The sequence below is a fragment of the Syzygium oleosum genome, unplaced genomic scaffold, assembly GCF_021117445.2.
Source record: "Syzygium oleosum isolate NSW1041296 unplaced genomic scaffold, Sole_v2.1 Sole_v2.23, whole genome shotgun sequence".
Lineage (NCBI taxonomy): Eukaryota > Viridiplantae > Streptophyta > Magnoliopsida > Myrtales > Myrtaceae > Syzygium > Syzygium oleosum.
Genome location: NW_026607507.1, coordinates 1250736 through 1264409, shown reverse-complemented (window position 1 = coordinate 1264409; position 13674 = coordinate 1250736). Strand labels below are relative to the sequence as shown.

Below are 13674 nucleotides of genomic sequence, written 5' to 3'. Positions count from 1 at the left end.
GCATCACCAAACATCCAGCGAGGGTCAATTAAGACAATTTTCACTTGGGAGGTGGACTTCTCGAGATGCTGAACGAGGGATCCTCAGTCAGAAAGGACTTTCCACTCGCTCTCATTGAAAAGGGCTATTTGTCCCGTCCATTAATGCGGGAACATCGAAAATACTCAATCTGACCGTTATCACATCTATAAGGGTCTGAGTTTTCTCGCAAACAGTACGACGCTGGCAATCTGAAAGGTCTTCTTCAGGGTCGTAATGTAGGCTTGGTCAATGGCTTAACGAAGGAGACTGTCCGAGTCAAGGCCATGAAAGAAAATATTCTACAATCATCTCCGGGTTTACAAGTCAAGAACCCTGCAAAACGAGATAGAAATAGTCTTGCTCGCACTTCCTCGAGCGCTGTTTATAAACATTTGAAATTCCACGTTAAATCAAGTGCCCTAATCAGAAGAGACTTCATAAGGGACGTAACGCGGGCTCAGTTCACAGGTTGAGAAACGAAAGGATCGTTAGGCTCAAAAATGTGTGTAAGGGTAAAAGTTAGTGATCATCTTGGCGTTGTCACCCATCTTTTTCTTCACTGTCAGGATCCTCTTGGACAATTTCCTAGAGTAATTTGGCACCTTGGCTTCTTGGACTTTTGTCCAATAGTTGCAAATTTGCTTGGGCATACAAATTCCTTTACAGTCGGAATTTACTTTTTGATTGCTTTTTGTTTGTGGGCATTGGCCTTGCTTTTACTAGGTACACTGCTTTTTCATACCCCTAGTTTTTAGCATTTTTTTTGCTGTTCTTTTGGTGTTGTCAGGACTAGCCTGACAAGCCTAAACAAGTTTGAGCAGAACAATGTTATTAGGCTCTTGGAGTCTTCATCTTGATTCGGTATTTTGGACCCTGATGCTCAAGCTGTGGTGACTTTTGCCTTGCCCCGGTGTAGGGGATGATCACCAACTGGGTTGGTACGAAATGAAATCGCCGGCTCAATTGGGCTAGCAAGGGATATAAGTGTATGGGATAGAAGAAGAACCGCTCTTCGTCATCCTAAGGCACTTAAATTATTGTGAGAGTTCATCTGCAATAAAAACACTCAAAGATTAATGCAAATGAGAGCAAGAAAATTTCTATTCATCTTTTCACCTTGTGCGAGCTGTTGCAGCTGATGATCATAGAAAATTTTAGATATTACAAACTCCTCATCCTTCTTGTCTTGCTCATCACTGTTATCAATAAGATGTTGGCATTTTGGACAAGCTTTAGTTTGCTGCTCTCTCTTGACAAAGCCCTCTTAGCCTCGACTGTCCGGCCGTTGATGGTGTGCTTGTCTTGGAAGACTCTGTCGAGGACCACCGGATCCGTGAAAACGACGAAGCCGAAGTCACAGGGGCGGTGATCGAAAGGGAGGGACGCTCTTCTTGCTCCCTCTGAATTTGAATTCTCCCTGTGATGCTGATTTACCTCAAGCTGCCCCGATGTGGGGTGGTTCTTGATAGGGGTGATTTAAAAAGAACCTCCAAGTGTATGGGCTCAAATGGTCAAGCAAAGGATTAATGGTAGTGCATGAGGCAGAGAAATGAACTGCCTCTCGTCATTTTGGCTACCGTACCTTATGCGAGAAATCTCTTTACCTTGTATAAGTGAAACCTTTTCGCTCATCTTGCAAGGGTTTGGTACTTGAGAATGTGTTTAGGCTAAGGATTGCCTCTCATCATCCTGAGACATCTCGTTCAATACATCGGAGCAGTTCGACACCATTCGTCGAATTGTCAAGATTTTCACAGGGAATTTGTGAATTAAACAAGTAAAATTACCATGCAAAATTCCTTTCCAAAAGATATGCGATGCACTTTGGGGAAGGTTAAGCATTTATTTACTTTAACATGTTTCATCTTTCTTTTGATTCTTTCAACTCTTAAAGTTTTAAGGGAAAGAAATACTTACCTATGCTGCAACAGTAGGGCAAACCTGCAAGGTAATAAGAAAGACCGTGTTAATGAACGGCTCTTTGAGGGACAGGAATTGGGAATGATACAACATTACCCTTCGTGATTCCCTTTATTTGAAATTAAATTGACAACTCCTTGAGTTTCCTCGGATGTCGATAATTCCCTCCTAACAAAAACAGGAGCTTATGTTAGAAATGAGAGGATTGAGGGTAAATTGAGAACGATACAAATTACCCTTCTTCAATTTTGCCTTCAAAGCTAGCAGAGTCTTTTCTCCTCTTTACTTTGTTCAGCCTTCTTTGTCTCAGTCTGCTCCTCCATATTCTAGGTCTCGAAGCTCGAATGAAATCCTCTATAATTAGGGGTGCTCCCGAATAGAGGGTTCTATTGTCAGCGCATGCTGTATCAATGCAGTTTCAGCATGTTGAGGAGTTTCTCGTGGATGCTCCGATTCCTGATTACACAGGCATGTGCAGTTGCTTGCATGGGAAACTTCGCAGCAAAGCTAATTTCTGCTTTAAAGGTCTTTGACGGATATGGGCGTGACTGCCATCGAAACTTCCGTGGTTGCCAGGATCGACCTGGACGCAAGTTTGTCATGTGCGAAACCCTTTCCGGTTAGACTTGCTACCATGAGTGTTGTTTACTCAATTTTGTCCTATGTAAAAGGAAAAGACATGTCATTTCCAAGCTAAAGTGGATGAACTTTAGGAACGAAATACACCTTTTTTGATGGACTGGGAGATTGCATGCCCCATAGTCTGCTCTCCCAATTAAGCGCTCCTTCGTCATGCTTCATTCGATGGGTCCCGACATTGGTGCTCTATCCGGCTCGCTAGCACGTCAGGGTCTAACATGTTCCCCAGTTCATTATCTGCAAAAGAAAAGGGATAGAATGTCATTTCCAAAATTTGTTTAGGAATAAGACATACCTTTTTCTTTCAAAAGAGGTAATCTTTTCTTGATCTGCCCCCGACTTTTGTACGAAATGATGTTTCGCTCATCATGGGGTCAAGGAATGGTCAGCATTCTCTTTGACTTTCTGGGGTTGATATCACCCACTGGTAGTAGTGAGATTTGCCCCATGTTTCATTTGAAGGTTGGATGATCTTTGCTCAGACTGCCCCAATCAGATGAGTTGGTCCGCTAGCATCATCAGGGTCTGGTGTGCTCTTCAGCTTGTGTCATTTTCAAATGTCCCCTTTGTAATAACAAATCAAAAAGGAGTACGCTCTGAGACACGAAGTGAGTGAGTTAGAAAAACAAACAGGGCTAAGAGCATGCACGCTTGTCCACCACCGTTCTTTTTTTGGCCCTTTTGAAAAATGATAAAACGTTTGTTCTATTTTCAAAAGCTTAGAAACGAGGAAGCATGAGGAAGCCCGGGCCTCAGAACACTTTCCTTTACATGGCTGGATATCATCAACGGACCGGTTTGGGATACTTCCTCAGGCCCTCAAAACATTATTTATTTACAATACACGGATTTACAACCTCAAAAGAGGGTGAATTCAAAAAGACATTTCTTCCGGCAAATGACTACAAAAAACAAAATGCAAGGATAGCCCCTTTTCCAGGGATTCATGCAAAAGGATGAGAGGAGTTCTACTCAGCGGGCTTGCGCCCATTCCCTTCACTCGGTCTCGAATGAGAAAGTCTTGGTATCCAAAGAGGTTTTGAATTCGGTGCTTAAGAGTATAGCACCCATCGCTTGAATGTCCCACCTCGCCCATGTGATAATCACATTTTTAGACGGGTTGTAGTTTGAAAAGCTCTCGGGATTAGGTCGCTTTGGTTCGGTGGAGAGCAGCCCTTTCTTCCGAGTATTGCCGGCATCTAAGACGGAGGTCCTGGGAGGGGAGTGAACTGTCTCCGGTTGTTTCGCTTTTGTGATGAAGGGATACTGGGTTTGTATTGTTCATGTTGCATGAACTTTGGGCATAGAGTGCTCAATTCCTTAGGATCAGGGGACTCGTGGACATTGTCAGCTATGACGTCTTTACCCTTTTGGTTGAGACCGGAGGGCTCCATTTGAATCATCACCCCTGGTCTTGGATGGCGAAGTGGAGTCATGGTGAGTTGATCTAAGCGGACTGACAGATGTTCCACTTGTTTTGAGAGTTGCTGAAGAAAGGCGAAGACTTGCTTCATTTCGGTCTCCATGTCCGCCACACGAGTTGTCATATCTTTTTCAGCCATTTTTACTTGGCAGGTTGGTATAATTCGTAATTACCTGTTAGAAAAATGGCAACGAATGAATATAAAATCGCATAAATGATCAGTCCATGACTGAGTCTAGTATTGCATCTGTCTATCACGCATTTTTTATTTATAAAAAATATCAGAAGCAAAAAAGTTTTTATTTATATATTCATTACAAACGGCGTCCCCGGGGTTCGAACCCCGGTCGCCTCGGACCACTTTCACTACCGGGTACCACCAGGTCAAAGCACTGGTAGTGTTACCGGGGTGCGTTTTTTTATTTATACACAAATTTTTCCTTTTTTGAAAACGACAAGAAATCGTATGGGAAAACAATGATTTGTAATGTGTTTATAAAAATAAAGGTACAAATTGGAAGTAAGTACTCTGAAAAAATTTTAGTAACTATTTCTTCCAAAACGATTACGGTATTAAATCCACAACTAACCTCGACTAATCATGGACCGACCGGAATATACAAAAATAAATAAATTGCAAAGTGCATGAATAGAAAACTTACTTTACCAGGAACCATGGCAATCACAGAGACATGCGCATGAGGAGTGAGGTTCGATTTCTATTTAGACTGGTTCAGCAAAATGAAATTAAAAGGGTGCCTGACCGTCGCAGCCTCGCGTTGGTGTCAAGTCCTTTTAACCTCGGCCAAATCGAAAGGAATATCTTATAGTCACGCGAATAGCGGCTAAAGATATTTCTTTACGATTTTTTTAGAAATAAATTTCGGAGAAAAGAAAGGCAACCTCTACATCGCGGGCTCGCGTTCGAGGTCGTATCTTTCTTAACACCATCCTAAAATGCCCTATCGCGGCCCAGGTCCGGCAGCGTGGTAGTGTGTGTAACGGTGTAGTGCTAAATCATTAAAGCATGCACAACAAATTATAAACAATCAATTCGAACCTGCAAGCACAAAAAACACCTTAAAGTTAGTATCGTACCTAGAGTCCTTGCTGCCAAAAAAAAATTATTTTGAATAGGATAAAAATTTTTTGGCCTAAGTCCACTTTAAAAAATGCATTTCCCCAGCGGAGTCGCCAGTCTGTCGCGACCGAACTCCCGAGCCCTTTTTTTATCGAACATGCAAAAAAGGGGGGCTCGCCTGGTACGTGCTAAGTCTAGGTTTGGGACTTAACTCGGGCTCTCCCAAGCCCATACCATATCGCGACTTAGGGTTTAAGTTTCTTAACATGCAGGTGATTTATATCGAGGAGTCGCCACTAATCGATTTGGGGTGGGCCGATTAGAAACCCAAATAGGGTGATGGGAGAATCACCCTATTCCTGCGAACCAGAGATTAACTGAATTCGGGGACTTGGTTACACTAGTTGGATAACTAATGCCCTTTCGGTACCTTTTTACCCTGTTCATTTTTTGAAAATATTTGTCAGGCAATTTGGATTGATTTTAGGACCTTTCTCCTAACATGTGAGGTGATCAAGCGAGTGCATAATCAGAAACGATCAGCAGTCAAGAACACAACAATTCATGCAGCCTAAGGTTCTAACCTTAACTAAGTCAGATGACATTCAAAACACAACTCATGCGATTGTATTAAAAACATGCATAATAATACGGCGATAATAAAAATAACATGCAAAATATTAACGCGCAATCTCAGGCTTGTCTAATTTAAATAAGACAATAATATGCATAATAATACAGCAATAAATTAAAAACTTAGATATAACATAATTTAAAAAAAATTAATTTTTTTTTGAAAAGAAAAAAAGCATAATAATACAGAAAAAAAAAATTTAAAATTTTTTTAAATAAAATAAAATAATAATATAATATTAACCGGGTCGGGTCGGATCTGACCCGGGTCAACGGATCCGACCCGGGCGTTGACCCAGGTCGAATCTGCTGATTCGGGTCGGTCGGAACCGACCCAAGTCAATGGATCCGACCCAGGCGTTGACCCGGGTCGGATCTACCGATTCGGGTCGAATCCGACCCGACTCACGTGACCACGGGGGAGAGGGCGCGGCGAAGCTGGGAATTAGCCGACCGCCGGCCGACCCCAAGCGCCGCCCCCAAATCGCCCGACTAGGACTGCCTCTGGGCCGTGCCACTCACCTGAACCACCGTCGGACCACCGTTCGCCGGCCGGCGATGGAACAAAAACCAACCTGGTTGAGGCATTTCGTCGAACGCCTGGCGGGCGCGTGGAAAACGGGGATTTCGACCTCCTCCGGCGATCCGGCCGACTCCGGCCGGCTTGGGTTCGCCTGCGACGGTGAGTAGGGACCGGGACCGACGTCGGTATGGGCCGGGATTCGCACGAAACGGCTGGCGCGAGTCCCAGCCCAACCACGCCGGAAAACAGGGGAAAACAGAGGCGGTTCTCGGCCGGGGGCTCACCGGTTGGCGACGCTTCTGAGGGGCTTACGGCTGGTCTGGGGACGTCGACGACCACTGCTGGTTCTCTTTTGGCTCCGGCGTGATCTCTGTTTGCGCTCTCTCTCTCTCTCTTTTCTCTTTGTGTCTCTCCCTGCTCTGTTTTCTCTCAAAATGGCCGACCGGGGCTGCTTCCGGGGGTTGCCGGTCGGCTTGCTGGTGACAACGAGGCCGGTTAGGACCTGTAAGACCCTCCGAGGCTCCTCTCTCTTCTCGGTTTCTCTCTGATTCTCTCCGGCCTCTCTCGGACTCTCTCTCCGTTTCTCTCCAAATTGGCCGACCGTCTCTCTCTCTCTCTTTCTGTCTTTCATAGCCGCCGCCGACGAGTCTGGGCCCGGCCGCGTCGGCGTGACGATGGCCTGCACCGGTCTACGCCACCCCACGACTTTCGTGGCCATGGCAGTGCCATGGCAAGAGCGTAGTAGAAAGGGGGTCCGATTCACGGGCCAAAGCAGAGGCGAACAGGGGGGAGAGAGAGACTGGGAAACATAGGAGATGACAGGACCGGCAATTAATGCCATCCCGTCACAGCTAGTTTCTCTCGGCCTTCCTCTGGCCAGATAGCGACGGTGAGGAGCGGCGCCGCCGTGCGTCACGCTGCCGTCGGTGAGCAGAGGCGAACAGGGCAGCGAGAGCGACGGGGGAGAAGGAAGGAGAAGGGTTGGGCCGGGCCAGGCCCAGCTGCGGGGGGGAAAGAAGAAAAGAAAAGGAAAACGGGCCGGGCCCGCGCGAAGGGGAAGAAAAGAAAAGGAAAAGGGCCGGGCCCGGGGGAAAAGGGAAAAGAAAAGGGCCCGGCCCGACCCGACTCGATTTTTTTTTTTAAAAACATTCTAATAGACCTTATTAGTATAAAATATGCCTAATTTCTATATGCAATGCATTTAAATAGAAATAATTTTTTGCTTAGGAATTAAGGACATTAATTCCTAAATTTTTGTGTAATTAATTTTGGGCAAATTAAAAATAGGTGTCAACAAAACCCACACACAGTTATCATCAGTGAGATAATCTGGCAGATTTTCCAAGCGTCCTCTCCTTGAAGCTGCACAGCCTGTCTTGCAAGATAACGAATTTGATTCTATCCTCAACCTACTATGTAAGTATTATCCACGGGAGAACTTTCCTCAGCCAAATTAACTGTTTCTTGCTCTACTTTTACATTCACTTGCTCAATCTAAGATTTTAGGAATATATGCTTGTTTAGTACGAAGACCAACTTACTTGATGCTCCAGTCGAGAACCATCAAATGGGACTCTCAAACTCTGCTGGAGATTCCTAAGCCTTTCTTCCTACAAACAAACCAAGATGGTAGATCGACTTAGAAAAGCACTAAAAAACTTTTCTATTAAGAAGACAGACAAAAGAGCATATCTACCATAATAATATTTTAAAGTAATTGGTTCCTCCATAATATAAGCAAACGTCTAGGGAACCATGCATTTACTTTGCATACAACATCTAGTCTTCCATGAATTTCAATGCCGACTACAACAGCTTATCCATGATTTACTAATCCAAGAAGGAATATCCTATTATAATACATCTTTTCTGTTTATGTGTTGAGGGCATTCAGTGTTTATGGTACCAAATATATATTTAAGGACCCGTTTCTTACCCAGTGTAAGACCTTTCCACTACGAATATAGACGGTGGAAGTTTTTGATTTACACAAGTCTATCTTGAAATTAACCTATGTGCACTGTAAACCATGGAAGGTCACTCAGTCTAGAAATGAACATGTATTTTGATCCAAAGTAAGTTTGTGCAAGCAAAATTTCCCGTAAGGACTAAACTGGAACCATTTTGTTTTTCATATTCTCTATTATCAATAAATATACTCCGTTTGAAAAGCTATTATTTTCCTTTCTACAGCACGTGGGGCTGATACAATATTTATTATTTATAACAGCAAGTCTTCCTTTTTATTTTTCATACTTGTGTTTTCTTACATAATTAAAGTCAATGTTCCACTTATCAGTCATCGCCATTCACCACCTAACAATCTATCCCACTTCTTCTTGTTTTTTTTTTCCTTAACCTTCTGGTTTTGTTTTTTGTTTGACTTCCATTTTCTCAGCTAATCCTGAAAAACGACACTCCTTCTCATGCTCTGTTCACGAGCTAGTGTTCTTACTCTAGCAGTCACCGTCTCATAAAGGATCTCTGTATAAAGCTAAGGTAAGCTCTCTCTCTCTCTCTCAGCTGGTTTCATGTAGAAGAGAACTTTCTTTAGATTCTGAAACGTGCCCTCATTGGGTCCCACATACCTTTACGGCTTGATGACATTTGTATGTTCAGTTTTGAGGAGTTTATAAATGTAATTTGGCTATATATCAAGCCGCCTGCCACAGAGATCGCTGTTGGAAGTGATTCACACTGATCGAGTCCGTTTACAGCTACTTCTTACCCTTCATGAGCTCGTGGTCTTGAGATGTGATGTTGAGTGTCTCAAACTTTAAAAACATTCTTGCCATACTGAGGCACTAACTATATTAGGAGTGTCCCAAGCTTGTACGATTCTGTGTGGTACCAGTTTCTGGGCCAGTCTCCAACAGTTGCAGTATGTTTGGATTGAACATGGACTACTAGGTTGAGTTAGAAGACCTGCTTGTGTCATGTCTAAGTTGTGTATTTGTAGATCGGCAAAATAAACATTCCTGAGGAATTTCACACTTCGCATGTTTCTGGCAGGATTTATGAGTGACGATAGGATGGAGGAAAGGCTTCTTGGAACAGAAGCAAAAGACATAAGTAGTCTGACAGGGAAGGTCTGGGCGGAGTCGAAGGAAATATGGAGAGTTACCTTCCCTGCTATGCTGGCCAGAGGGACTTCTTTTGGAATCTTTGTAGTGACGCAAGCATTCATCGGGCATATTGGTGATACAGAGCTCGCCGCTTATGCGCTCATTCAAATCATTGGCATTCGATTTGCTTGCGGAATAATTGTAAGGATTAGTCTCCCCTTTTTTCTTCAATCTATAGTTGACGGACTCCACAATATATTACCTCCGTACTTTGACACAGACCATTTCAGATGTGCTCTGGCAGCTTTTGTTAGAAAATTTCTGATAATAACTAAATCATCTGAGGAATATGGACTAGGGTTAAATGCGTTTCCAAGAAACTATGCAAAATTTACACCTTTTTCCTAAACTTCCTGCAAATTTTTTATTAGGGCGATTGAGAGAGGTGCTTCACTTGAATGTTGAATATGAGGGTGAATAGGCTGTCTGAATCCACCAAATTCGAAAAAGGCCTTATCTGGAAAATTTGACTGGACTTTGCTAATGTACTTTTTGATCCTGCAGTTGGGCATGTCTAGCGCAACTCAAACATTATGTGGGCAAGCATTTGGTGCAAAGCAATACCACATGTTAGGCATTTACTTGCAAAGATCTTGGATCATCAATCTGGTCACTGCGACCATCTTGGTCCCAGTCTATATCTATGCCTCGTCCATTTTCAAGCTTCTCGGTGAAGAAGATGAACTAGCCGAAGCCGCTGGTTACATTGCCCTGTGGTTCATCCCAATCCTCTACTCCTTTGCTTTCAGCTTTACCATCCAAAGCTTCTTGCAGTGCCAGCTCAAGAACACCATCATAGGATGGCTCTCTGCCATCTCGTTTGCAATTCATGTCTTGTTGTCTTGGCTCTTTGTGTATGTACTTGATTGGGGAATCCGAGGAGCAATGGGAGCGTTAATAATATCGAATTGGTCAGTGGTGATTGGTGAGTTTGTGTATATGTTTGGAGGATGGTGCGAAAGTACTTTGAAGGGGTTCACCTGGGCTGCATTCGCCGATTTATGGCCCGTCATAAAGCTTTCGGTATCCTCTGGCATTATGTTGTGGTAAGACTTTCTTTTCTTCGGAATTGAGTTATGCTCCTGAGAAATTCCAGGGGAATGAACACACACACTCAAAGTATCACAAGCGAGAAATTACACAGTTTAAAACCATTTCTCTGGAGTTGGATGGGCGGATTGGAAAAAATTTCTTCATGATTTTTTGTCATTAACGGTGTGGTAAGGCTAGAATTGCCTTAATCACATTCCTAAGGTTTGTTGTTCTATTGTAAGTTGTTCGCCGACTGAAATACCATGACACAACTCTATTGTCTTTGGTGAAGCACTTGCAGACATGATTAGATGCATTCAATGATTATTCATGTCATTTACGCACTCTCCAGTATATCGATCCTCATTCTGATACCATTTTCTTTGTCCTCGATCAAAATAGCTTGGAGTTGTGGTACAATGCTGTTTTAGTCCTCTTGGCAGGATACATGACGAATGCTGCTGTTGCAATATCTGCCTTCTCGATTTGGTATGATGGCATCGAATTAGGCATCTTATGTCTACTACTTTTGATGTCAGTCGCCAGGAAAGTGATGAAACGAATTGATTTTTCTTTTTCAGCCTCAACATCTCGGCTTGGGAGTTAATGGTAGGCCTTGGTTTCCTAGCTGGAGCTAGGTATGGCTTATGAACATGTGCAAATCTTTGAGTTGCTCTGTGCTTGCTTGACGCTATGTGACTCGATCCTTTCAATTCCTACAGTGTGAGGGTTTCCAATGAATTGGGGCAAGGAAATGCGAAAGCGGCGCTGTTTGCCGTTAAAGTCATCCTGGGCACCTCAATTAGCATTGGAGTTGTCTTATGGATCTTGTGCCTAGTTTTCGGTCGACAGATCGCCTACATTTTCACCAGTGAGGAAGACGTTGTGGAAGCTGTTTCAAGACTCTCAGTTCTCCTTGCCTTCTCTATTTTATTTAACAGTGTTCAGCCAGTGCTCTCAGGTACACGGGGGTTGTTCCACTACTCGTCATGCGAATGGCAGACTTAGTTACAGACTCTTTCTTGCTGACCCATCCGTTCGTCCCTTGCAGGCGTGGCGGTAGGTTCCGGGAGACAAAGTACGGTTGCCTATGTTAACATAGTTTCCTATTACGTGATCGGAGTTCCCCTTGGAGTCGTGCTCGCGTATGTTGCCAAGTTAGAAGTTCAGGTGAGAAGGCCTGAACCCTGCTTTTGTTTTTTCGCTAGATACTTGATACTTAACCGTCATTTTGTGTTGCAATTTTGGTTTGATGAGGTGATACTTCACTAATTGGAGAATACCTGGCCAAGATAGCTATGACTCGGTTTCGGACTCTGCTAAAACTCCTTTGTTTGATGACCACAGGGTATGTGGATAGGGATGATAACAGGAGTCGCAACTCAGACAGCGGTGCTCGGTATTATTACTTACAGAACAAACTGGGACGAGCAGGTAAATGCAAATTTTGAACCTTATCAGATTCATGCCTTCACATTACATTTGCTGCAGCAGTTATTTTAGCTGGAAATATCGGCAACTACTCAAGATTCTTGTGTTTTTGTCTCCATTTCGTGATGAAAGATTTTTATAAGCCAATTACAAGATTGCTTTGATTTTATAGGTGAACAAAGCGTCGGAACGGCTCAATAAGTGGCTCTTGAAAAGATCAGAAGACAATGGTGAGAGCTCTGCTACTGAACAAGCGAACGGATGAGCGAAAACTCGAGAGTGTACGGTTTCATCCCAGTTTTGGTTTTCGGATGAGAAGAAGTTGTCTTTGTTCTTTTTTCTTTTTCTTATTTTGGATGATCCAACACCACTCGATTAATAGATCTTTCACACCAATTTATCAGTGACTAGACAAAATTTATAAGTTGAAGATGGAAAAACGTTCATACTTCAGCGACCTTCATCTAGTAGTTCTTGCTGTAACCATTTTTGCACCAACTCAAAAGAAAGCACGCATTGCGGATCATAATTATAATGTGAGAAAGATATAATTCATTCGGCAGCAAATGAATGTTTGCTGGATCCCATAAAAAGGTTTACAAATTAGCACGACCAGACGCAACATCTCTCTAGCATCAACAGAGCCAAGAGCGCGTAGCAGCTGCGGCAGTCCAATCTGAAAACAAAATGCCGAATAACTTTCTTCTGATAGACAACGGGAAGTTTCAGATTTTCTCAGTATTGTACGGAAAACACGCAATTTGGGTCGTGCACTCAACTTCTCTAATAGAAGAAATTGACAGTGTATCCAGGCACGGTACGTGACGTGTTGGAGAAATGATGAAGAAGAAATTATGTATTGGAGCAAGATACGTAACACTATTTGTTATAACCAGAATAAATTCGAAAAAATGATAACAAAAATAAAATAGGAGGTGACGTACAGCCATCCGAATTTCCTTAAAGCAATTAGTTCCTGCAACGGTGCTAAGCAGATTCACGAACTATGTCTCCCAAGACACAACACTTCTAATCCATTTGAATTAGTACTAAGACTCTGTTGAACATTTCTCGAAACCAACACACTTGGAGAACAGCTATTGAAAAAACTAGAGGAGTACTTTCAGGAGTTCTTTTTTTATCTCTTGTTTGAACTAAAAAGACACATATATTTATAAACGACGGCAGAAAACTAAAGGGAGATGAACTCAAGAGTCATGTCGGTTATGCTCACATTATTAGAGTCATTAACTCACAATTAACAGCTATATTAAATTTAGAAATCAAGAGTCACGTCGGTTGTCACGCCCCATACCCCACGAAGCGCGAGCATCCCATCTCCGGTCGTTTGTGATGCAACGCTCCCAGGATGCGTCGCCGACCCAACGCCCAATCAGAGATAAGTCACATGCGGAAACAACGTATATAATTATATATATATACACCCGTACAAAACAACACACGTGAGACCAAGGTAGAACAGCCATCAAACAAGAATATACACTTGTACTGTTATAGTAAAACCTTTTTACACTATCCATTTGTACAACTCCAAAAACCTCAACATCAGTATTTAACTGCCACTATATCAAAAAGGGTAAGTGGCACAGGTGGTTAGGCTAACTAGGATATGAATGCTATTCAAAAGAGACGGTCTTCGCTTCCCGGGTACCGGCCGCTCTAGGGCTCCCAATGGGGTCGAACGACTCGAGAGAATCATCCGGCAACTCCTCGGAGACATCTTTACGGCTGGGGGTCTGAAAAGTTTCGGTTTACACAACCGTGAGACGAATCTCAGTGAGTTCAACCCCTAAACCTAGGCTAGGCTAGCATGCAATCTCCTGAC

General features: G+C 43.2%; 1 protein-coding gene across 1 annotated transcript; it reads left to right on the top strand.

Moving 5' to 3' along the window:
* Window positions 1-8765: 8765 nt before the first annotated feature.
* On the top strand, window positions 8766-12285 carry LOC115674797 (protein DETOXIFICATION 20-like). The gene is made up of 9 exons (XM_056321444.1): window positions 8766-9150; window positions 9253-9506; window positions 9870-10411; window positions 10800-10886; window positions 10979-11035; window positions 11120-11358; window positions 11449-11567; window positions 11745-11831; window positions 12001-12285. Exons 2-9 carry the CDS (start codon window positions 9258-9260, stop codon window positions 12091-12093), a joined length of 1473 nt encoding a protein of 490 aa, XP_056177419.1. The 5' UTR covers window positions 8766-9150; window positions 9253-9257; the 3' UTR covers window positions 12094-12285.
* The last annotated feature ends 1389 nt before the right edge of the window (window positions 12286-13674 follow it).

Bases quoted from the DNA above. Each gene is read 5' to 3' on its own strand.
- LOC115674797 (XM_056321444.1), top strand. From the start codon at position 9,258: ATGAGTGACGATAGGATGGAGGAAAGGCTTCTTGGAACAGAAGCAAAA. The intron at 11,036-11,119 runs GTATGGCTTATG...CAATTCCTACAG, and splicing joins GGTTTCCTAGCTGGAGCTAG to TGTGAGGGTTTCCAATGAAT. The intron at 11,568-11,744 runs GTGAGAAGGCCT...TGATGACCACAG, and splicing joins TTGCCAAGTTAGAAGTTCAG to GGTATGTGGATAGGGATGAT.